The following is a 26,201-nucleotide window of genomic DNA, read 5'->3' on the forward strand; positions in this document are numbered from 1 at the left end:
AACAGGACCCTTCACACTGGAAAAAGGGTATACAGTAGGGACTAATATGTAAGTATACAAATTTTTAAAGAACAAAAGGAAGTAATACTTCTCCATTTCTCAGTATGTCACAAGTCAATAAAATCAGTAACATAATCACCAAATTTAAAGAAAATTAAAAAAATATATTTTCTAATATTTCAAAACACAAAGGTTTTATTGCCAGAAAGTAAGGAAAAGGCCAAAAATATAAACAGTTTCCAGAAGGGATCAGGAGAACATATGCAACTAAATTAAGTTTTTTGTCCAGTTAAGTCTTGGCTTACAAAGTTTCTAACTAATGTTTGCTGAATAATCTTTGCCAATAGCAGGGCAAGTAACACTTTGCATTTTCCTATGTAAATCTCCGATTTTTTTACCTTAATATTTCAAGTTTTTACACCTAGGTTACATAATTGTGCTCAAGTTTGAAAGGCAGTGAAGTATTTTCCATATTTGCAGGAATGGATATAGTCTGCAATGTGAACACTGAGTAAGAGAAGCACCTTGCAGTAAGTTTGATGTAACAGAAAAAAATATTGCAAGTTGAACAAAGTTTTTACAAAAATTCTTGTTGTATTCCATAGCTGAATAAATACTATGTCTCCTCTATTATATTTGTTGAACAAGAACTGATGTGCAGAATTCCATATCCAAAAGCAGAGCACATAGACAAAATATATAATTTTGTCTTCTTGACCAGGATTAATTATGACTAAAATTGGAGGGTAAAAATATTGTGTACATAGAAATTTTACTGAAAGAAAAAATTATTTAAAATGAATGTCTGAGTTATCTTATTAGAATTCATCCTCTTTCATTAAAACCATCACCAGTTCAAAAACTCAAAAACGCATTAAGCCCCAACACTTGTTCTAGGAGTAAAAAAACTAACCAAAAAGTGACAAAGTCACTTAAGGAGATACATATTCTTAGTGGTACATTTGAATCATTCTGGGCAGATCTGTTCAGACTGCACAGCTGTCCAGAAGATTTAGAATGTGCACTTTTTGAAAAGGAACAACGTCAAATTAGGTTTTGTCTCTTTAAGTTTCAATAGTTGCAAAACAAGGTTCTAAATCCTTTGAATTGTACTTTCAAGAAGGACTGCATTGAATTTCATAATCTCTAAACCATCTGCCTATTCTTCACTGTAGCCTCATCAGAAGATTGTGATTGGACGCTGTCCATAAAAAACTATAAAATTCAATCCTCAAATCACCTAGAGATGTGTTTGAAATTCCAGTGCACATTTATAATTTTCTGAGAAATATCAGCATCACTAACTTTAAAAGAGCAAAGCATTTCCAGCTGCAGAAAATCCTGGATAATAAGTTTATGTACACACAACCAACTGTTTATGGTTTGCTGACGAGGAAGTAATCTGACAAATCTCTTACATGGTCCTTATGAATCAGACTGGGCAAACTCTGGTAAAACCAGCACATAGCAGTAGCTTTAGAGTCAAAACCACTTAAGTTTCTGGAACTTGGAGATGTCAAGAAATGATAACATTTCTTGAGGAATAAGAATTAGGATGGAAAGGCAGTGACACATGACTTAGAGGAGAAAGCACTGCCAGCTTGAAGGAAAAATTTTGTAGTAAACATGGAGTAAAGCCTTATAGTGAAATTTTAGAGCTAAGAGAAAGTCTTGGACTCAAGAATAGGCATAGGAGGAAGTAACTAAAACAAATTAAGAATAATTTTAATCACAATAGGTTTATTTTTTCAAAACATAATTTATATTCTGTGTAATTTAAAGACTGATACCTTGTTTAAAGATTCAGTAAGAGAGTTAAATATGGTTCCACTAATTGAAACTCCTTGTTTAAAAAAAAACAAAAAGAATAGTCAAATTTACCTAAACTTCCCAGGCTGCAAAAGTTAGAATGGATGGCATTTGTCTGTATAATACTCTGCATATTCATATAAAAATACAGTTTGTGTAATCCTTCACTATATACTCTAACATGCCTTAGTGTGGATAACAAAGTTCATGCTGAGACACTCAGATGTAATCATTCCATTTGCAAACTTTGCCCTTTCAGTCCTCTTTGAATCTGCTTTGTCTAGATTGAATCTCCTTCATGATAAGTATGTAAAAGGCACATGCCAAGAGATAACTCCACGTATTGAGAACTTGCAATTTCAGTGGAGAACAGGGAGCAGGGAAAAGAATGAGAGGAAAGTTGGTCCTGTTGGCATTTCAAGGAACATCTGGGGCCCAGGAGTGAGGAATATAATTTGGTGTTAGAATTGGTAGATAGAAAAGGTGCCTTGAGTTTGGTGGTCATATAATTAACACACTCTTAGAACCAGACAGACGCGAAGATTTGGCCTATCTTTCACAGAACTTGCTTTCTGGAGTGTTTCAGGCTATGGCACTCTGAGGTGGGGATCTAAATCCATCAGTAAGCATTTCAGGAAAGAGAAGAAACCAACAAACCATGTGAGACAACTCAAATCAAATGATAAGCTATATTAATGAAAGGCCTGCAGTTGGGCAGCAGTGAAAGTGGCAGGAGTAGAGTGTAGTGCTACTGAAAGGAACTGTTATACATACAAAGGAAAGGCAAAAGAAGGCACTGGTTTTTCAGTGAATGTACTGCTTTGTTTTTGTATTAGTTTCTGGAATTGCATTTGTGTGAGCAGTAATACTGACATACTGAAAAACTGACATTAGTTAGTTTTGGAATTACCTTTGAAGTTTGGTCTGATCCTTGCATCATAGCCTGACATCCTACCCATTAGCTTATCCAGGAAATCGGATGGCGACATTGGCATGCTACGAGATCTTGCACTGTCTGTTTCCTTTGTGGCTACCAAGCTAACAGCAAGGAAAAACAAACAAACAAACACACACACAAACAAAACATTTGTTAGAAGTTTTGTTAGGGAAACTTTAATTTTATTTAGTCAATCACAGTTCATTTATTTAGGAACAGGAAAACAGGAGAGCTAAGATAGCCTTTCAAGCTAGTTAATGCTTCAAAAATAGTAGCAAATAAATTGAAGCAGTAAGTTCTTTCTATATAATTTAATATGTAAATTTTATCCTGCTATGCTACACAGTTATAGGTTACTTCTTGCTTAGAACTTCTGAAGATTAATATCACTTCCAGTCCACAGTAATCAATATCATAATCACAGAGTTAAATAATGTCATCTACAGAAATATCTGAGTATGTAGAATGCCATATTTTGGAGTCTATTCTAAGAATGAGCTATTTTAACTGAGTGTGCTGTGATAGAAGCCTAGATCAGAAAAAAAAAAAAAAAAGTAGTACTAAGGATCTTGATTAGAATAGTGCTCATAGCACGAAATTTTTTTTATGTTGATATGTAACCATGATAAAAGAGATGAGTCTCTTGGCAGGTGGCATCCTTTAACATTGTCTTAGAGTTTCATTTTCTGTTAAAACAAAAGAGACTGCTACAGTGGGGGAAACAAAAAAGCCCTAACAACTTACTGAAGAAACTATTTTAGGACAAACTTTTCTTCTCAGGGCCACATGACAAGTGCTATCTCCTACAGCTTCCTCTTCATATGCATGCAAAACTCCCACGGACATTCTAAAGTGTGTTCTGCACATGTGAAGAGAGCAGAGTGGTGGCACTGTGATCATCCATGGGACCCAAAGAAAAAATCTTTGTTGTTGTGGAACAACTCTTGAGTGTGGTTCAACACACTGGAAAAACAATATAGTCAGAAAATGTATAAATTTTGAGTGATACACAGTGCAACTGAAACCATTTGTGGCTTTTGGAGCTTCAAAAAAGATAAAGAGCTTTGCATGTTTGTGATGAATTCAAGTCAAAAATCTGTTACAGAAGCACTTATATTTCTTCTACTTACCCAATTCATTGTCTCCATGTCAATTCACTCTTTTAGAACTGCTTAAATATGCTTTTGTTCAGAAGTAAACACAGGGAATAATGCAAAGCCTTTAGGAATTTTCTGACTTGGAAAAAACCTATGCTAAAGTGTTTTTCTTAACGATGTATGGCATATCAAAATGGAAAAATTCCATACAAATATGTATGTATGCAGAGGCCATGTGGAGTGCAGGCTGGGAATGTAATTTCTTTCTTTTCAAGACTCTCTTACTCAGGGCATTAAAAGTTAAACTTTCACGGAAACTTCCATTTAGAAGGCCTACTAAAATTTTTGTCTTCAAGTTTGAAATATGGATTTATTATCTCAAATAAAAAAAAATCATACTATTCTTTGAGAGTTACAAATTTGGGCACACAGAATATGAGCACAGAATTCTCTAGAATGCAATTGTTCACATTTTAATTAAAAATGGAAATTAAGCCTTTTAATTGTAACATTAAATCAGAAAGTTAAATTTGATCTTTGAGTTTACTTGCTTATCTAGTGTTTATTCTATTCTATCTTTAAGATCATTTGTATATTCCTAAAGTGTTCATAATGGTTAAATTGTTGGATATCTCTAAATTGTTTTGAATATTTTGGTATCTCTTTCAATAAAAATGTTTCTTTACTCTCCTTCAATAGTTAACGTAGTTCTTAATTTCTTCCCATAGCTTTAGAATGTATTTCCCTTTCTGAGAAAGTAAGTATTCAACATATTCTTTTTATAGTTCAGTTTGAAATTATCCTATTGCCATAATTTTCATTATCAATCATTCTGAATGGATCTGATTCATCATATTATCACAACTTGTAGTGAGTTATGTTTCTGTAAAACATTACACATGTTTACAAAGCAAACAAATAATGAGAGTCCAATTATCCTTTGCTGGATATTATCTACTTGTAAGGCAGGAGAACCAAGTTCCTGTGTGTACACACTTAGTATACACACTTAAACATTTAGGTTTCTTTCTAATAGTCTACTGAAAGAAATACATGTTTCTATTCTGTAGGTACATAAAATTTCTATACTACAGGGTATACAATCCTATATTTTTATTCTTAGTATACATAAATTATCCAGAACACAGATCTAGAAAGGCCCATTGTTAGCTTCACTATCACTTTCTGGTAAGAAAGAATTTGTTTGACCTTTTTGCACTTCACTGAACTTTTTCTAAATCTTTCCTTGTTGTATTTGTAGTTCTTGCTTTGTCATTGAATAGAGTACTTTGAAATTAAGTTAACTAATGCTGACTGGGAAAAATAGTAGTTGCTGTGACTGTGGATTTTCTCAAAGTGACATTTACCTTTTCATAAGATAGCCTCATTAATATTTGCTTTCATTAGTCAATTATGAGACTCAGAATATCTTGAATAATTTAATACCTGCTTACGAAAAGAATATATTCAGCATAATTAATACACTTTGTATAAACAAGTTTGATCTCCAGTCAGCTGTAATTTCTAACTAAATATTTCCTCAAGGAATGTTTTCCCGTTTACTAAGCTTGGGGTGTTATGATTAAAAGGTAGTTGAGTTCTTCAGAATTCTGCCCTTTTGATTTAACTGTAATCAAAAATACATATTTCAAGAATACTGTTGGACAAATAAAATTTTCATCAATCAGAGCTGACATGTGGAATACTCCTCCAGTTAAAAAGGAGCAAGTCTTAGTAATATAGTAAAACCTGGGTAAAGCAGTGGATTTGAGGAAGGGATTTTCTGTTTACAGATTAATATAAAAATTTACTCTACATGATAAGGGCTCTTCAGGTTTATTGCATACTGTTTCTGAAAGCTAGGCCTTTGGCTAAGGGTTTAGAGAAAGGTGTATTCCTTTCATGAGCTAAGAATTGAGCTTCTTTAAGTGTTAATAATGCACATAGCCTCGTCCTTGATACACAACTATTGCATAAGTCCAGGAATGGCTTTGCGTGCCTCCAGAGGTAATTCATTCTGACCTGTCACAGTTCTTTAAAGAATTTGTACATGCATTTTATAACAGGAGGAATTACAGGAATTTAATATCAGCAAGAATTTTAATATCAGCAAGTGCATTCAAAAGTAAGGTACAACGGATTTGTGATTAGCATAAATCATGATGTGACTTTAAATTACTGAGAAAGAAAGCTGTACACTTTTTTCACAGGTAGAAGCTTCCCATTGCTGAAGTCTTTTACTGGAGAGAGATTATAACCTCACAAACTTCTGGTCTGTTCATATTTTCCGAGGAAAAGTTACCATCCGCAATGCTCTCCCTGGTAGTGATTCTGAGTTGCTCCTGTGAGTTTTTGGCCAATACTGTAAGAATTCTAAGGATTTAAAACATTTTCTAATTTCAGATTTAGAACAGTACTTGACTTTAATTTCCTAAATGTCTTTAAAATATCAATTAAGCCTTCGAAAATAATTAAAAAGCATTTTTTTAGCTGTAGTTGTGGACAAGAATCAAGAAGAAAATCGAAAATGTCAAAAGATGCATTCAAAAATTATTTGTGACCAGATAAATTTACACTATCAAAAGTTAGGGTAGGAATCTTTGTTTCAAATAAGCTGTTACACAAAACTAGACATGAACAGAAAATTAGAATCACAAGGACTATAATTACTCCTATCTTTGGCCTATTCTGTCTATTAAATTATTTTTTCACCTAAATCTAAGGACAAAGGAGCTTTGCACCAATGCCTGGAAGCCTGTCAAGTTGCAATTTCATTCACTGAGCTAGTGAATGAAACATCCTAAATCACAGGTCTGTGACAGTGCATTACCTACCAAAAGTCATATTTGAATCAGAAACTCTTAGGTCAAGCAGAAGACATTTCAAGTGGAATATAAATGTTAGAGAGTAAAAAGCAGACTGAGCAGACAAGATGCAGTTTCCTTAGATCTGCACCCACATTCTAAATTTCAGACAAAAAACTACTTATAAGAATGGTGTTCAGCAATGCCATCTATAATCAGGAAAGGAAATGCAAAACAATTGATGGTTTAAAACTAAGAATTGCAAAAATAATTGACAAAGACATAAACACTGATGTTGAGATAATAACCTATTTCTTACATTAAACCCATTTAAGTAGAAGAGTTTAAAACAATTAGAGGAAGGATATTAAGAGATGTATGAAGTGGGAATGTGGGCAGAGTTGGAGAAAACAGTTAAGAAGGATTCAGAATCATCAAAAAAACTCAGCACTGTTGTGATAAAGTTCTCCACTGAGCTACTGTGTTATCCAGTGGTGCGGAAGGATTGAAAGAGTAGAAGCATGAAGGTCACTTATTATTTTATACGATATTAATGAGACCAGTTCTGGGATGTTGCATCAAATTCCATGTCCAAGTTTTAAAAGGACATTAAAGTATTTGGAAAGGTACTGAACAAAGCCACTAAGCCATGACCTGAGAGTTAGGGAAATTTGCTTCAAGTAAGAGACTTTAAGAGCTTAATCTGCTTAGTTTATCAAAAAAGAAGAGTGAAAAAAAAAAAAGCATGATTGAAGTGTATAAATATCTCAAGGGGGCAGAAAATGCTGGACATTTATCTAAAGAAGAAAGGCAGAAGAAAAACCAATGAGAGACAGACAAATTCAAATGGGAATTTGGACACACAGTTTAGTAATAACTTAACAGACGATCAAACTGTACCCACCAAGACAATGAAGATTTCTGGAAGAAACTAGTAAAACACAAGGTATTGGTTTTCATATATGGTTAGCTTGGTGAAAAGGAATGAGCTCTGTTATACAGAAAAGCAGACTAAATTCAGATTAAACATTACAAATCTCATGCAGAAATCTTGAGACTGTCAAAAGGCACTTGATTGATTTGAGGAAGTAATGGGCATAGTTCCAAGTGTGAAATGATGTCTTCTCAGGGTCCTTCTACACAGGGGCTCTGCAGTTACTGTAATCAGGTTTGCAAGTTACAGCCATAATGTGGGCTCATCTTGCTCAATTCCTTTCACAGCTGGGTATTTGACTTACTAAGCTGTTGTGTGAGCATCAGCTCCTTGCACAGTAGGGACTTAAACTCCAGAATGGAAACTGCACTTGAGCTGCCCATAAACTAGAAGCAGCTTAAAAACTCAGAGGTTGACAACTACCAGGAAAAAGTGACTTAAATATTCTACAACCTGCACCAGCAAAGAATAAAGAATTGAAAGCTAAGCTAAAACATTGTCGTGAAAGCAAATGAATGTGAAGTAGACAGGGATAAAATCTAGACCAAAATTAAAAGACTTTTAGCCACTGAAACACTTCAGTTCAGTTCAGTTTAACACTTTGAGCTGAGATAGAAAAGTCCTGAGTGTTTCAAGACAGAGCTAGGCATCAGGATGCTGTGACATGTATGACTGTGATTGCAGGTGATGGGACTCAGTTCTTTTTTAATCCTCCGCTGAGAATATATTTACATTTTTGTTAATTCTTTTATGTTTTTAAAATAATTGCTACTACAGAAGTCTGAAAAAATATATAGTTAACACAACTATACAGCCAGAGTATCAATATCTACAGAATTTAAATGGGAGATCTCATCTAGCAACTGGCAATTTAGTCACCAAGACAAAGCACGGATCACGAATCTGCACTCCTGAAATGTCTATTTAAAGTAGGCATGGTTGTGAGAGAACATCTTTCTCTTGCCTTCCTCCAAAAGAAAATTATTGAGGAAAACTCTTCAAAGGGAATTTACAGTCTCCACAAATATTTCCCTCTCTAAAACGTTTCAGGCTGCAAAAATCAGATTGCTTTCCCCCGTTTTTTTTTTTTGAAGAACTACTGTGTTCTACCTGTAAGTTGTCTCTATCTATCCCAAACTTCTGCAGGTTTTTACCAAAGCACAAACAAAGGAAAGAAACTTTACATGTGAAAGTGCTTTATATAAGCTTTATTTTAAAAGGTTTATTTTCAAAGGTAATTTCCATCCTACTGCCTTTGAGACTTATCATCTTCGTACTGCAGAAAGTGCTGTTTTTCACTGATTTCCCTCATTTAAACATTCATCTTCAGAGTGCATTATTAAAAAATTGCTTTCAGTGTGTGGGTTCAGCCTTGAAAAATATATATTTGTTTGAAAATATTGAAGAAAAGAAGTAATGGACTACCGTCAGCATTTCTATAAGAAAGACTGTATCGCTACAGAAGGGCTTAATAAGAACAGTATAGACAAAAGTGAAGCAAGCAATTACATCTTACACCATTTGCTGAGTCTTCTTGTTTTGTTACTGCTACAGGTAGGTGACAGAGATAAAGAAAGGATATAGTGTGCTGTAACTATGCCTTCCACCGGAAACTTCTCCAGAGAGATGTTTCCAAGTCCAATTTAAGGCAGTCTGCTAATTTATTCAAGTTAGTCTGAGAGTAGTCTCCAGAGTCTCACAGACTTACTTTTCAATAAAATTTATACAAATTATATTTGAATTATACGGTAAATTCATTTTCTCCCTTCCATAGGTAAACTATTTTTCTTGAAAATCTTACATTAACACTAAGTTACTGTCATATTTGTCTTGGTGATTTTTCTCATCTGATCATAAATTACTTGTTTCATCTCAAACACAATCTATTTTAGTCATTCAGAGAGGTAGAAGGTTTGCATTTCATCTTACAGTGCATACTACAGTGCTGCTGCACGCATTGTGATGGTCCAGTAGGTCTTTCATTTCATTGTTTAGCTTGTTCTCTCAGACAGCAAGTGTGGCCAAACCCCTGAAGCAACTGGATGTTGTGTTTGTGGTCCATTCTCTCCAGCTGATGTTTGAATATTTTTAATGCACTTTATATTAAAATGCTTCCCAGAGAAGCTCAAAGAAATTAATTATACCCTTAGAAGGAAAGCAAAAACTGCGGCCAATATGCATTTAATTGTATCTCACAAACATTACTACACAAAAGCATTTCAGTAAATTAGTCTAGTGGTACTTATTCACTGGTTTACTAGTAATGGTTGGGTGAACTAATCTCATGACTAATCTCCTTGATTCCATAGCTATAAGTAATGGCAATAGAAATCATCAATTTTTAAAATAAAAATTATTCAGTGTAACCATGTAATTAAAGAGGCCTGCTAGGAAGGAAATTATTTTCTAACTGGTGGTGTTGGATCATCTGATGGTGTCTTGCTTTTGAAAATTTTAGCAATAAGGTTTTGTGATATGAAGAAATGATGTTACTCCCTGTGGGAGGATGGCAGGACATGGCAGCCCCTCAAAATGAGGTCCCTGGGGCGCGTATCTCCACCAAGTCCGGGTCAGGCGGCCCCTGGGGTGTGTTTAGTGTGACGTGGGTCTCTGGCCACAGAAATTCAGCAGGAAACGCAGTGGGACAAAAGAATGAACTGGACTCCATCTCCGTTCTGCCAGGGGAGTTCATTTTGGGGTCCTTAGGTGGGGTGCAGGGACGGGAAAGGGGGAGGAGAGTGGGAGATGGGAGTAAGAGCTGGCAGCTCGAAGATGGAGACCACACACTGATGCAGGCATTGGCTTATAAGGGAAGAGAAGGGGGCGGGACTGTCTCCCCCGGAGCCTATCCCAGGAGGTCTGAAGGCAAGACAGGCAGGGGAACACACCAATAGATTCCAGGTACAGCAGGATGCATATTTCAAACAGAACCAATAACATACAGAGCAGGGGAACAAAGGAAAGCCACATGGAGATCTGAAAATCACATCGTTACAAAGAAAGGCTTCAAACCCTCATCTGAGCACTATAGACCCTTCATAAAATACATTTAGTAGAACTAATGGGGAAAACAAGCTTTTAGTTTAAGGAGGTCAGAAGCATAGGATGGCTTTTTTTGTAATGGGAGTGTCTCTAACAATCTGATCTACTAATTAAGTGGGTAAAGGACTAACAAGATCAGAGTTTATAGTAAGCAGAATTTGCATTCATTATTCAAGACACCTACCTAAACCCGACAAAAATACCTTTTTGACACTAGAATGTTCCAGCATGTGACAGCTTTAAATAAAACACAAGAAATATTACAAAAATGATTGCCGAAGGCCTCAAGCCCATCCAAATTAAAGTGTTTTCCTTGTTTTTACAGAAATAAATCCTGCTCTTTTTAGAAAAACAATAACTGCCTTCAATTTTACACCAAAAAAACCATACAGCAAGATAAAGCATAAACAAAACTGATTTGTTTGTTTTTTGTGGATAATTCTAATGTTTTTCCAAATTTTTGCACAGTTCATCATTGAAGTGCATTTGTTCAGTTAAGTAGCATGACAAAGATATTCTTTTGAGGTGAGATATGTTTAAACTGGCTAACTGAGATAGCTGTGTCAGAAGAGAAATACAAGTATCTGTGTTTTATTGCAATAAAGAATTTTAAATTTGGCAACCTTGAAGATTAATAAATATTGTGGAATGGGAGTTCAGAAGATGGGATAAATATTTTTTAAGCAAATATATTTTAAAATGTTAGTAAAATTTTAAACCAATCTCTTCACTCTACTGAAAATTAAAATGCTTTATAGAAAATAAAAGACAAATAGACTATTCTGATTGGAGGCCATTCATCAGCAATAATTATTCACAAAAATCCAGGGCCATTCTGGAAAGCCAGGAGTCATGTCAGGGTACACAGCTGCATGAATCCAGTACTGAAAGTGACATACAGAATCAGCTGTCACTGCTCCATTCTAGCTCACACAGAGATCGTTTCTTCTGAGAAACAAAACAAAACACAAAATTCATCTCCTTCTCTGAATTATCCTTGAAGACAAGCTCTTTACATTATCTGCATTGTGCACCCAGGGTAACTGAACTCGTTGTGTAAATGCCTAAATTAGATCATGTTGCCTTCTACTGTTCAAGGTTAATGCAAGGAGGTAATTTCCTTCCAACTCCTTTGTATTCCAGCATGAAAATAACTCTATTTGAATAATTATTTATTGGTGAATTAATTAATTTCATTTTGAGGGACCAAAAAAAAGATTCCAATGGTGAAAGAATAGGGAAAGAGGGTGGCACATAATGAAGCAAAGACAGCAAACGAAGGAGAAAGAATTAAGTTTGCAATGTGTTAACAAAGACTGAGATTCCAAATGCTTTTAATTTTATATCTGCTAAAAGTGACAATAAAGTGTTTCTTGCTAATTAAAGATGAAATCTTTCACTTGTTTTAGGTCATAAAGTTGACAGTTCCTACTGCAATGAAAATGCAAATTTTCATTTTCTGCAATGTTTTAGATAATAATAATTTTATCAGAACAGAGAAAACAAAGAATTCTTAACTCATGTTGGCCAGAGAAAAGACTGTCATATCAACTAAGTGGAGCAGAAGCACTGTACCACCATGATTTTAAACAGGTATTTTCTAAGAAAAATCCTCAAGAAAATTTTAAATATTTTGTGTAACAACATTTTCTATTGATTTTTTATAATTTTAGATTTTTTTTTAGTTGACTTCTTATCCTCTTAGTTTGACTAAGTGCAAGTGATCAGATGAATTTTTTTATATAAGGCTACAGAAATAAGTAGAGTTGCATCAGGACACATTTTCAGTGAATGTAAAAATTTTTATGTGCAACAAAAACCCCTTTCCATCTTAAGTTCACTGATTATACATTCTTTATTATTTTATTCGTTATAAATGAAAGCCACATGAAATGTATAGGGGGTTGCATTTCAATGTAACTATTAGAAAAATCTTTTCTTTCAGATTTGGAAAAAAAAAAATTTCTCTTTCAACTACAGAATTAACAATAAATTTTAGTGCTCCTGTAGCTTAGGCAAAGGTTACAAGCATTTCTTATGATGTTCCTGATACCTTTATGGTGTCATATTTTTTTCTTTCACTTATATTAATACAGTTGAGAAATTCTCCAGCCCTACAGTCTTCCTCTAGTCATGTTTGACATGGAAGCAAAACAGCTTGTTAAAGTAAACACATGCTTAACACATGTTTGCATAAAGTACATAAATTATGGGCTAGTTTCAAAAAATTTTGGATTGCTGTGGAATGTTTCAGCTTTTCTTAACAGAGAGAAAAAACCAGAGAATAATGTGATTTTAAGTCTTCTGACTAAGTCACTGACATGATCATCATTCTAGTATATTATAGTTTAGATAAAGTTGAATTTGTAGAATCTTTTTTCTTTATTTTGTGACTTGGTACATATATATATAAGCACAATGCTTTACCTCTTCCATAAGAAAAAAAATTGTTAGGGTAAAGGAAGAAAAGTAATTTGTCAGCATTCTTCATAATCCTATGGGCAAGGCTTTCTATCTTAATTAAGATAGGAATTCAATAAACTACAGATTGCCTCTGTAATTTTGCTTCATTTTATAAGACAAGTTTATTGTTGCCAGTTTCAGCCGTGCAGCATGTGAATTAATATATTTTATGACTTATGACTCTATTCTGAATATTTTTCATTGTTTTTCCAGAAGCACCTGTTTAAACAGCCTTTTCAACCTGTTGCATAGTGTATTTTTATAAGTGTTCTAAACTCAGATCTTAGTTTCTTGCCATTTCTTAATTTAATCAGCCTACTTTTGGGGGAGGAAAAAGCTGACCCAAAGAAGAGCAGAGAATATTTCAAATATTCAAATTCTAACAAATCTCTCACTCTCCCAAGGATCTACTGAATGGGTTTAGGTTTTGACAATTTTAATTTTTAATTAAAAACAGTTAGTTCTTCTCCAAATTCCATTAACTTTTTTTTTTTTTTCTGACAGGTAGTACTTGGTTAAAATGAATGGAATATTTTTGAAAATAGCATCTGTAAACCTCTTATTTATAGTAATCTGAACTTGCATTACTCTTTCACTATGAAGAGTAATTTGTGTATTTGCTGAATAATGGAGAAAATTTATCGGCATAATGGATAGATTGCAAAATAACCAACTAAAATAATTTCTTTAATATTCAATTTTAATACACCAGTTATTCTTCTATAAAAGCTGTCAGAGTTGAATAATTATATTTCTTGTCATGGTTAATGCATTATTCCCCTAACCAACTGAACTTGCACGGGAGCTGACTGGTGTCTTTCACCTCCATAATGAATGGTAATGCAGCTGATGACAATGAGGCAACACAAGATTGAAGGGCAAATTAATGCAAATGAGACTTTTGTCCGCAAACTGTTGTTTGTGAAGGCAATTCTTCCTAGATCTAGGAAGAACCTGTGAATTCTGCAAACAGATTTCTACAGATTATAGCTGCTTTGTTGATTCTGTATTTTGAATACATCTCAAAATATCCTTTAAATTGTAGAGATGCATATCAATGAGTTTCCTAGTTTAAATGGATTTTTTACTATTGTGGCAGTGCCCCATCAGCTTTGCATTTACAAGGCTGCTGTACTCTCAACAGTGTAAACAGAAACATTGTCAACTAAAGTGTACATCAGTAGAAAAGATATCTTTCTTGTAATCATAAATAATGACCAGTTAGAATGCCATATGTATTCTGTTCTTTCTTTGTCTTGTTTTGCTTTAAAAATCCACTTTCATGAGCTGTAAACCATAACCAAAACTGAAAATGGGTTTTTTGTGTAAAAAACCACTAAAACAATTTTTACTGTGCACAAAAATCTCAGAAAATCTTACATTGGAATAAAATTATCAAGATTTATCAAAACTAGATAAAAAATTGATTTTGAAGTAAAAACCCAGATTTGTGAAGACTGACCCCAATTCAGTTAAACACTATTCTGTTTACCTTAGAGAGCTCTGCTTGTATCAGTCCTGTATCTTGAGTGAGCATGTCTGATGGCTGCTTAGAAGATTTGACTTTTTCTCTAAAATAAGTTTGATAAGATATAAGTTCCATTTGAGAAAAGCTGAATATAGCCTGAAAAGTCACCATATAAAGTTTTTTCCCAAAACACTTCTCATGAAATTGTTTGTTTTGATTAGCTAGCCAACTATAGTGTAGATCTGTGTTATTCCTATTAATTTAGAATTTTCAATTAAGACAAAATATTTCTAGTTGAAAAAATGCTGTTTTCATGAAATGGAGTTTTACAGAAATATATACATTTCAATGTTATTTTATGAAATGCTGGCAAGCTTGGGTGGAATATTGTCCAGTGTCCTTTCTATTTTGTCAGTCATAATCAGTTTCCCAATGTCAATGGGAACTGAAGTTGGAGTCTCAGGTGCAAAGACACTGAACATCTTCCCCACAGAATTAACAGAGATATTTCCTGCTTTTTGCAACTTAAAATTCTTTTTATGCACTGAAGAGGTGAGAAAATGTTTTCAGAGCTTTGGAATCTTATGTGAGACAGGAATGGGGATGTTCAACCAGCTGTGTTAATTTACATGAGCTACCTGGATTAATTAATTTTTTTCCTTTTTATTAATTCTCTCCAGGATTGACGCTGTAATAATTCAGTATAAGACTTTCTTTAACAACAGAGTTGAGCTTCAGGGTGATGATGAGAGTGACAGAATTCATGCCACATAATGACAGAACCCAGTATTCCAAATGCATGCACTGAAGCATATTCCTTACGGAATAAGTCAGAGAAAATAATATGAAGGTTAAAAAAACAGTGCTGCTAGCCTTTCGTGCTTCCACCAAAATTATCCTGGTCCAGTACACGCGTTCTCTTCACACACAGAAAGTGGTATTTAAACTTCCCCTCAGATACATATTTAATCTTTGCTGTTCTAGCCTTCATTATGCCAGCATCCTCTTAATTATCATCCCAGTCTTCTGAGCTCTGTGTGAAGAACTGGAAATAAGCTGAGGGAAGAAAGGGTCATGACCTGAGCTGATCCCCCACTGCCCTCACAAATCTTCCACCAACTGAGTGAGGGACTGCATGGGGTCCAGGCAGAGCACCTTCTCCCTTCCCTGGATCATCATGAAGGCATTGAGGACACTGCTCCCTTCCCAAACAGTGTTACAGGCTTTATTGTGTGAAAAACACATGTTCTCCTGAAGAGGTCATCCCTGTTGAAAAGGACGAAAAAGAGCATTCTGCTAACCATTATTTAGGGAATCTGAACAAGTGTCTTTGTGCTTGCATTTTGATTACAGATGAGAATTTGAGCACTCTTGGGTCCAAAGATATGTGTGGAGAAACAATAGAAATAGGTAAAGAGACAGAGATATTCTGAGAGCTCATTTACAGAGTGTTAGAATTTTGGGATAAGTTTTAGAGATAAAATTGGGTAAATTTTAACATGTATATGGAGAAACTTGTGAATAGCATTTTTTATTCCAGTTCTCCACTGTATCGTACTTTTTGTAATCATAGATTACTGTCTCAAGGGGAGACATTTCATATTCTATTTATGAATTGCCTTGCTTTTTCCTATATACTTATGGTATAAGCTTGTAATATTATGTTCAAAACAATTGACTATCAATCTTCAGTGCAAAAGAACTGAGGGAAAATATGACATATTTTATTCCACTTTAACTCTTGCAAATTAAGAATTTAAGCAGACTCTGGTAAATCTGCTCCTTTAAAAAAAAAGCAAAAAACCCAAGCAACTTTCTAGAAATAAGTCTTTCTAGAAATAACTCTTTCTAGCAGAATGAAACAATGAAAAAAAAACAAACTATGGATTTTTTAAAAAAGTCTTTTAAGGGATGTATTCCAGATATGATGCTGAAATGTGCCCACTTTGAGTTTAGTACTAATACTGCTGAGTCAGAGGTAATGGATCTGACCCAATAGCATCAGAGAAAACATCCCACAGATGCACATTTCTTCACAGAAGTTCTACATAGGTGTTTAGGCACAGAATTAACATTTACCCTAGAACACAGGAGTTAGCCACAACTTAGCTGTGTGAAATCAGTGCTTTAGTCATGATTGATTTCAAGGTGTTTATTTTTGCCAGCAGTTTACCACTTTCTGATATTTATTTTATCTAGCAGGGCACTCTTAGTCAGCACATATATTGCTCACAAACCTGGAAGTTTAGTTGGTCCCTGCAGATGGAGATGCCTTAGCTGCATATGCCAAGGGAATGGACTCTCCTGTGCATTACTGAATCTAATAAGGGACAGTGCAGTTTTGTACACTTTACAAAATTAAAAGGCTTAGCAGGTCAAAAGCTCAGCATCTTTTTAGCAATTGAGTCCCACTCTATCCCAGAACATTATAAACCAACTTTTCACAAAATAGTCCCTAACCTCTGCAGTTCCCCACTAAGATGTAAAGTCATATTAGTGAAAAGAAGAGAAGAGAAGAGAAGAGAAGAGAAGAGAAGAGAAGAGAAGAAAAAAGAAAAGAAAGGAAAGGGAAGGAAAGGAAAGGAAAGGAAAGGAAAGGAAAGGAAAGGAAAGGAAAGGAAAGGAAAGGAAGGGAAGGGAAGGGAAGGGAAGGGAAGGGAAAGGAAAGGAAAGGAAAGGAAAGGAAAGGAAAGGAAAGGAAAGGAAAAGAAAAGAAAAGAAAAGAAAAGAAAAGAAAAGAAAAGAAAAGAAAAGAAAAGAAAAGAAAAGAAAAGAAAAGAAAAGAAAAGAAAAGAAAAAAAGAAAAGAAAAAGAAAATCAACCTTTGAAAACCATGCTGGTATAACTATATTAGCTAGGTATTTCTGATGAATGAAATTTTTGTTTCTGAAATTGATTAAAGTTGTTAGTAAAAGTCATACAAAATTGTGAACAGCCAATTTTGTAGAAAGTCATCAGTGAAACTGCATTTTTTGGTACTTGTGGATCCTCAGAAATGCTGTTTAGGATTACATTAAGTTAATATTTTACCTTTCAAAATTCAGAAAGGGAGAACGTATTCAGAATTTTTATAAGGAACTGGAGGAAAAATCTAGACATAGTGGAGTCTTAATGTAAACTGTATATAGTATACAAAGCCTTGAGAAATGGTGTGATGGGTATCATAATCCAATACTTTTTTTAGATTAAATATATTTATATATCTATCTTATTGTAAAGAGAGAATGCAACAAAGAGCAAAATATTAAGACAGTAGGTTGTGCAGTTATAACTACAGCTTAAATTTTAATTATAAAGGGAAAAAAATGAGTTTGCTTTTTCAAATTTCACAGCTGTTCTGATTTTTCTTACAATACTCTCTAAATTAGTTTTAAGTGTAAGAATCCCATGCATGTTAATAGCAATTAACTCAACCTAACTAATAGTGTGAGAAAACTTAGTTCTCCTGTGTTCTACTCTATTGTTTCACTAAAAGAGTCTCAGGATAGTCTGCTGCCTTGCTTCTTCCTGTAGACACTGATTTGCATTAGTCAGTAGCCCTGCTACCTGTGCAGCTTCACTATTTCAACAGCCCCATCAGTGACCATGACTACACTAGACCAGAATGCTCTCGAAATTTTCTACCTTTTCTGTGATCTCAAACTGTTTCCCTTGGAAACTGCATTTTGCTAATGTTTCATGTCACCAGAAAGAAACTTCAGTAATAACAATATTGAAGAGGACTGATCTTCCTTAGGGAAGTTCCTACCTAGAAATAGCCCTTACTCTCCCTGCTGTCCCCACTCATTTTGTACATCAGTGGTAAGCCCAGAGAATTAACAGGGCGGGCGGTATGTGATGTAGAAAAGTTGTATATAAAATATTGGAGTGTGGAGTCACTGTTCTTGAAGATGTTTAATAAAAGACTGGACGTGGACCTTACTGCCATGGTCTAGTTGACATGGGGATGTTCACTCGTAGGTTGGACTTGATGATCTTAGAGGTCTTTTCCAACCTAGTTGATTCTGTGATTCTGTTCATTATTTAGAAAGTCCAATTAAGTGTAGATCAAGTGTTATTACCCTGTTTGCTCTTGTATTCAATAACATGTGTTGGAGTAATTCATTAGACATCTGACTGGAAAAGTAATAATGAAATGCATTCTTTTATACTTCTATAAATACATACTGTCTATTTTTTTTTTTTAGTTTATTTTCTCATTCTTTCTTTTTATTCTCACTACTTAATACTTCCATTGACACATCTAAAGGCATCAGCCAGAAAGGATAATATTGCTTCAGAAGCCTCAAAAAAAATGGATTTGGCTAGAAAAATTAAAGTTTCTCACCCTTTTCTCTTGACTTTACTGTGGAAACTATTGTGCTTCCCGATGTTCTTCTCATTCTTCTGTTTTGGTCCTGCATTCCTGTTAAACATAGTTTTTTATTGTGTATTTTCCTGTTCTATGAGGTGTTCTCTTTTTGCTGGTAGTTGATATCCTCAAAAAGGTACCTTTTACTTGACCTATTCATAATGCGAATGTATCACTGAAAGTGATATCTTCTGTTTCCTATGTCCTTTTACTGATTCTTTCACTAAACATCATGAAGATCAGTAGGAAAAGCAGTAAAGAGGACAAGAAGCAACACCACACACAAGGGCTCTTCATCATTCATTACTCAAGAAAAGCTGATTTGCAGGAATAATTCCCTATAGGTATTATTACATAATACTCAGTAAGGTCATTTGAAGCCTGTATTCTGAATCTGTTAAAATAAGAAGCTCTAATCTTGTAAAAATTTTCATTTTCTCTGATTGTCATGATTCCTAGTATGCCTGGACAAGACTAATATGATAGAGGAGCTATTAGATTTATCATCATACAGAGGCACAGCACTTATCTCACAATATTACTTGCTTTCAGTTGTTGTTTCCATCAATTGCCTAGGAATGAATTAGGAGAAGTTGAAAAGTAAAAAAACGTCACTATCACTGTAAGAATTGAAAGATTCATGGTTTTAATTGAAATTTCTTTGTTATTTAATTTCCTTACAGTTTATAGTACTATAAACACAAAAATATAAGCATAACCCTTTACCAAAATTATAAAGATGGTAATCACTTAGAAAAATAACCAAGTTTTTATAAAAATAAAGAATGGATATCTAAAGCCCTAATCAAATTTATACTCATGAAGAAACTCCTCTTTGTGACAAAGAGATTTCAGTGTCTTCAGTGGTATAGTTCAAATACAAGAGAGATTGTTATAGCTGAAATACAAGAGGATCTGAATTACCTATTCCTGGTCACAAAATCCCCATGTCACTTTTGTCTGAGTTTTGGAAAGTACAATGCTTCCCTAAGGGTACATGCAAGGGAGCCCTGATGCTCTCCTCCCAGCCTTTTATAAGGACCCTTCATCACAGGAGTTTGACTACCTGGGCTCAGTGTGAGCTCTGGTAATGCAGCTTTGAAACAGAGCTGTTTGTGTTTGTTTTGTAGAACCCTCAGCAGGGGTTCACCTCTCTTCTCTCAGGACCTTTTGTTTCTTTTATTTGTGTCTGTTTTCCCTTTTTTTTCACCCTCAGAAGTGTTGGAGGGATTCTCTTGGTCTCTGCAGTAGCTAGTGTGCAAGCATATTTTCACCCAGTCCTGTACCTTCACAATTTTGATCGTGAGCCTGATCTGCTGACCTAACCCTTTGGCTTTGACCTCGGACATACCTCTTCATGACCAGACTTGCCCATCAGTCTGAACTGTTTGAACTGCTCTTCTCCTGTGCAAATGCTGTGGGACTGCAAACTTATGGCAGAATGCTGTTTCTTCCTCCCTTGCTGTGCATCTGAACTCCCAGCTCTCCTACCCTTCCTTTGCTACTCCCTGAGAGTTGCTAAGTGTTTTTCATCAGACCTGGAGTCTGTCAGCCAATTTATTCCACAGAAACTGTCTTTAAAATTGAGTCTGGACTGCTGAGGAAAGGTACTGTGGCTCAGTGGTCATATTTTAAATTAACAGATTTTCTTTTACACACTTTTATTCACATCTTGATTTTAACAGACACTTTTATTTCTTTTTATATCATAAGTGTAATTCTTAACATGTTAATAAACTACTGAAGTCTCATTAGAACACCTGAAAATCTTTATTTTCAAAGATGTTTGTTTTGGTATGTCAAATTTAATAGTTTTTAGCTGTTGTATTTTTCTCGTTTATTATTTGAAGGAACTAATACTGGCTTAAAGGATAATGACTTTTGCTTCTTACAGCTATTCACCTGAAATCAACTTGCAATGAAATGCAGAAACAATTTCAAAGTCAGCTAACTGTGAACTCAGATATGCCCCTAAGTAAGGTTGCATGGAGTTTATTTCCACAAGAATTTGGTTTCTAAGAGCAATTATCTGTGTCTGTAATACTGTTTCCTTCAACATAAGTCCGATGGAGTAGTGAAAAGAACAAGGAAAGAGGCAATAACCTAATTGTAGCCTGATTCTTGGTCTATGCTAGCATGGATAAATAAAGGAATACCACATAGAGAGAATCTATTTTGCATTTCCACAGTGCCACCTAACTTTACACCCTTTTCTTTTCCCATATCACAGGTCTACATACAAAATAGACACACTACACCCTTTAAGGAAAAAGCAAGTCCCTGGCAAGTCCCTGACTGTGGTTCTAATAGATCAGTGCTGGTGTCCATGAAAGTTCCTAAGCTGTTATAAAACTATTTGACTCACAGATCTGATCTTCTTGTTGACTCTACATATACCATCTTGCTTTCACCATGACCTCTTGGAATTCAGGCAAATCCAGAGGATTTAGTGTTAACACTATTACTTTAATGAAAACTCAGAAGAATACTCAGATATTATTATAACTTCAAACCATATCTTAGAATTTTTTTCCTTCTTTGGTAGTAAATTACAGTAATTTTTAGACTACATTAAATTCTTTTTCCTAGATTTTGTCCTGTTTTTTATATCTCTTAGTATCACGCTCAGGCTCTGACTGGCAGTACTTAATAAGTAATATTTTTTTATATTGGGTCTGATAGCTTTTCTCTCCATGCTCAAATATATTGCATAAACCAGTGTTACATACTTAAGCAACTGTTTTTCATGTTAAAAATCTATTAAGATATTATCAATATGTGTGTTAATCTATGACATAGTCGTACAAACATGCACAAAATTATGAAAGACTACAGATGATCACAGAATCATTAAGACTGGAAAAGACCTCAAGATCACCAAGTCCAACCTTTCACTGAGCACCACCTTCTCAACTTGACCACAACCCTAAGTGACATGTCCAGTCATTTCTTGAACATCTCCACGGATGGTGACTCCACCACCCCCCTGGGCAGCACATTCCAATGCTTGACCACCCTTTACATGAAGAAATTCTTCCTGATATCCAACCTGAATCTTCCCTGGCTCAGCTTGAGGCCTTTTCCTCTTGTCCTGTTGCCTGTTGTTTGGGAGAACAGGCCAGAACATCCCCATCTGGACACACCCCTCTTTCAGGCAGTGCTAGGGAGCAATAAGGTCTCCCCTGAGCCTTTTTTTCTCCAGGCTTAGCACCCCCAGCTCCCTCAGCTGCTCCTCACAAGACTTACTCTCTAGACCCTTTTCCATCTTTGTTGCTCTTCTAATGTTATTTGTTCTTTCTGCAGCGTCTTTCAGAGATAAAATTAATAATTAGATCCTACAATGACCAATATACATCTTGTTTCAATAATTGCAATTTGAAGGGTCTTTTGATGTGGAATGAAAAATTAATTATTTTTAAAAAATAAATCAGGTGAAGTTTCCTCTTATGAAGCATGAATCTCGAGACTTTGCTCATTAAAGTAACAAGTCTAAATTTATACTGAAAAACATCCTTTTTCTACCTTCATGGGCATATCATTTAAACACTAATTTTATATAGCCTCAGGGCTATTGGACAAGTAATGAAGGTTTTTCTTGTTAGTTTCCTTCAGTTTTCTCACACAGCCTTCAGTTTCTTAATGAAGAGCAGAAAAGTTTCAAAGCTGCACCAAGTAAGAGACAATGACATTATTTCTTCCAAAATGTGTGAGCAAGTAAACCACGTAAGGTTTGACTGTTCCTAGAAATTCACAGCACATCCATCTTCTCACCAAGTGTTATATAGGTGGTAAGGCTGGGGTCTGTGTCTAACAGAGTGGAAGCAGCATTCTGCTATTCCCTGTTCCCTTTGCACCAATATAAATAATTTCCCAAGGCTTAAGCTGGAAAAGAAATAGAATTAATGGCTCCAGGAAAGTTGAGAATTGCACAGGTTTTACTATTTTAAAATGTTTCTTTCTGTTTTTCCCCCTCCTCTATTTTAAAGCATGGGGAAGACTCCCATGTGTTTTGAATTGACTCAATAAATGTATTATTGCTAGACCTAAAGTCACCATCAGCCTCTATCTTGAGATTGATATGGATGATATACATAGACCCTGAGCAGCTTTCTGAGCTCTTTCTCCAACCATATTGTCCTTGTGCACAGTAACCATGTTCATGATCATAAAATGACAATTTATGAGAAGGCTATGGCAGTAACACTGTTATCTGGATGTTGAAGAGAGTAGTTTGAATTTATGCTAAATAAGATATCTGTACACATTTGGAAACAATTCAATATTAGTCCAGATTTATGCGATGCAAAATACCTGTATGTTTTTCAAAATTGACTTTATAGCTTTTGTTTCTTCTTGGAATAAATGCTTTTATATCATTAAAATAAAGGATGAACAATTTAACAGTAGGATGGCATTTGCATGGAATAGTATGCAGAGGAAAACTAAGTTCTATAAGTACATTGAAATTTAATAATAATAGCATTGTACTGCTTGTATTGCCTACACTACACAAGGGTTTGGCCACCTACTCTGAACATGAAATACTCAATGCAAAATTTAAAGTGTAATATACATGTATTGACTCTTTCCTCCCAGTCTCAATCTCATACCATGTGACCAAGTTTCTTAAAATCTCTTTCTTTTGGCACAATTATAATATAATTGCATTATAAATTATTTATGTTACTTATGCTGATACAAAGCATGTCATTAACTTCAAACAGGAAAGATTTGCTATAAGCCTCTGAGCACTTGTGAAGTGTGCCATCATTGTGGGGCACTACACACTGCTGATTTAACTTTCTGGTTATAAATCTCTGACATGTATAATCCCCAAACTCTGTTTTCAAATATAAGTTTTTGGTTTTGTCTTTGTTAAGTAACAATGTGATTCTTAAAATAGTCTGGCACTGTCATGTTATGTGCCATACTTTGTTTATTGTGATGCGGAGCTAGAATGTTGATAGCAAGCATCACTAACTGCTTTAGCAGTGAATACATGATGACACTAAAGTCTGTCCCTTTACATGTGTGATTTTTCTTTTAAAGTCTTCCATCACGTAGGACTCAAGTTCATTTTAACCTGCTATCACCACACTTCCAGAGCTATGTGTTAAAACAAGGCTTGCACTGATATAAGAACATTCCTTTACCTAGAGAGAGTGTGCTGGGCAGAAAGTAGAAAAAGGTGTATGAACCTCAGTCTTCTACTCAGGTCATAATTTGTGGATATGTTGTCATCTTTCATAACAAAAATCCTAGACTGTTGGCTGTACAGCAAATGCTTCCCCTCCTAGGGGAACTCCTGCAGACCATATCCTCTCTTCACCCAGCTAGTGTTTTTCTTTTTCTGTATAAGACTGCTGACCAAACACAATCTGTGGTTTTCCTTTTGCTGAAAAGAACTGGCAGTAATAAAGAAATCTATATATTCCCAACACAGATCATCTTCCGTAACTTTTACATATAGACTCTTTGCACCCTAAGAATTTTCAATGTCATTAATGTTACAATTCCTGTTAAAAACAGTGACAAAATTCATAGATCATACAGGGAAACTCTGTCTGCAAGCAGGTGAAGGAAATACTCAACCTCCTGCTTGCAAAATGCAAAATCAAATTCGGGACAGCGCAATGTTACGAATGTTCAGGCAGCGTGGAGCTCACGCATTTAGTTTCTGTGCCCCAGCCAGGCTGCCGAAGGGAGCCGGGCGTTCGTGGTGAGGAAAGGCGATGACCGCGGAGGCTGCCCGCACCCGTCCCGGGCATTCGGCTGCCCGAAAGCCGGGAAGGAGGCACCTCTACTTTCCCAAAGAAAGCAACTCACCTGAGCAGTAGCGCAGCTTCCCACAGATAAAATCCCGAGACAGCGGCGCGGAGGTACCTAATCCGGCCCATGCTGCTCGGAGAGGCGGCGGAGCCCGGCAGCGGCGGTGTGGGAGGCATCGGAGCGGCTCCGCGGCGCGGCTCGGCGGGCTCGGGAGGCGCAGCAGCACCCTGGAGAGCTCCGGCGGCTCCGCGCCCGCCGCCCGTCTCAGTGCCCGGCGGCCCCCCGCGCCCTCCCGCTGGGCCCCGCCGCGCCCGCCCCGCCGCTCCGCATCGCAGCCGAGCGGGAGCCTAATCCCAGCCGCGGCGGCGGCACCGAGCCGCGGCGGCGGCGGGAGCCCCCCTGCCCGCCCGCCCGCCCCCGGCTCCTGCCAGCAGCCGGCACGCCGCCGCCGGACGCATCCCGGGCACGGGCAGCGGCGCGGCCCGGCGGCGGGGCGGGCGGAGGCTGGGCGGGGGCTGCTGCGGCCGCCCCCGGAGAGAGCGGCCTCGGCGGAGCGCGGCGGGGCGGGACGGGGCGCGGCGGCGGGCAGGGGGCGCGCTGGAGGGACTGCCCCGGGGTGCCCGCGGGGCGCGGGGAGCGCTGGGCTGCGGCTGCGGGGCGATGCCTGCGCTCACTGCAGCCTGCCCGAGCGCCTGCCCCCCGCTAACAGCGGCAGAGTCCGTGCCCACACGGGGTAGCCACCGCCAAAGAGCTCCGCTGAGCCCACTGAACCGCGGCTCTCGGAAAGGATTGGGGAAAAGGGCGCTTCTGCTTTGCCTGTAGGGCTGGTGGAACGCTTTTCCTTAGGAAATGGGTGAGGGGGGATGAGAAACCCGCTGCTGTATTTCAGTCTCTTCTTTGCAAGTACAGTGCTGATTGGCACAGGAAAAGTATATCCTGTTCTGTTTGACATTTTCAGAAAAGAAAGATGATCTAGTGCCATAAAGTGGACTAATAGGGAAACCCAAAGAGTTAGAAAGTTTGACTGGGAAGGAGAGTGGAAGGGATTATGGCAAGGAACAAGAGAAAGAACACTTTAAGAGGGAAACCAGAAAGTTTTTCATGAGAACAGGGAGGGACAGAGAATAAATTATAAGTACAGGGGGCGATAGGAAAGTGACATTGTTACATTTATTGTCGGAGAAACCAAACATTTCATGCAAACCAGGAGCTTTCCTTAGCAAAGGATGAGGCTTTACGAGTTCATGTTGAGAAATATTGTTTGAGAAGTTCTTGTAGGAACCTTTATGGTTTGTGCACAAGATAAAATGAAGGATTTGTCAGGAAGGGCTGTACCTAGAAAAGAACAGAAGGGGAAAATATGTATGAGATTGTAAGGTAGGGGTGTTCTGTGAAGCTAAAGGACTATGGCCTTTGAACACCCACATCAAGTCTGGAAAGAGCAATCTGGGGGTACTGCTTCAGGACAAATCACTGCATTTGTAAACTGCATCCAACTGGGCTATCCCACTCTCCCTGACTGCCTCA

The 26,201-nt window shown here is 36.6% G+C and overlaps 1 protein-coding gene across 2 annotated transcripts in view; it reads right to left on the minus strand.

The window, feature by feature from the left end:
• GLRA3 (glycine receptor alpha 3) overlaps window positions 1–24,974 on the minus strand; it is a 91,328-nt gene extending 66,354 nt beyond the window's left edge. The window contains exons 1-2 of one of the 2 annotated variants that reach the window (XM_085058696.1): window positions 24,732–24,974; window positions 2,720–2,847 (exon numbers count right to left, since the gene is read on the minus strand). In XM_085058696.1, the coding sequence (XP_084914822.1) occupies window positions 2,720–2,847; window positions 24,732–24,850 (247 nt within the window). In that variant the 5' untranslated portion in view covers window positions 24,851–24,974. The remainder of the gene's footprint in view (window positions 1–2,719; window positions 2,848–24,731) is intronic. The other variant, XM_085058697.1, reaches the window with a different exon arrangement.
• Between the last annotated feature and the right edge of the window lie 1,227 nt (window positions 24,975–26,201).

The sequence above is a fragment of the Lichenostomus cassidix genome, chromosome 4 (genome assembly GCF_008360975.1).
Source record: "Lichenostomus cassidix isolate B80296 chromosome 4, HeHo_3.0, whole genome shotgun sequence".
NCBI lineage: Eukaryota > Metazoa > Chordata > Aves > Passeriformes > Meliphagidae > Lichenostomus > Lichenostomus cassidix.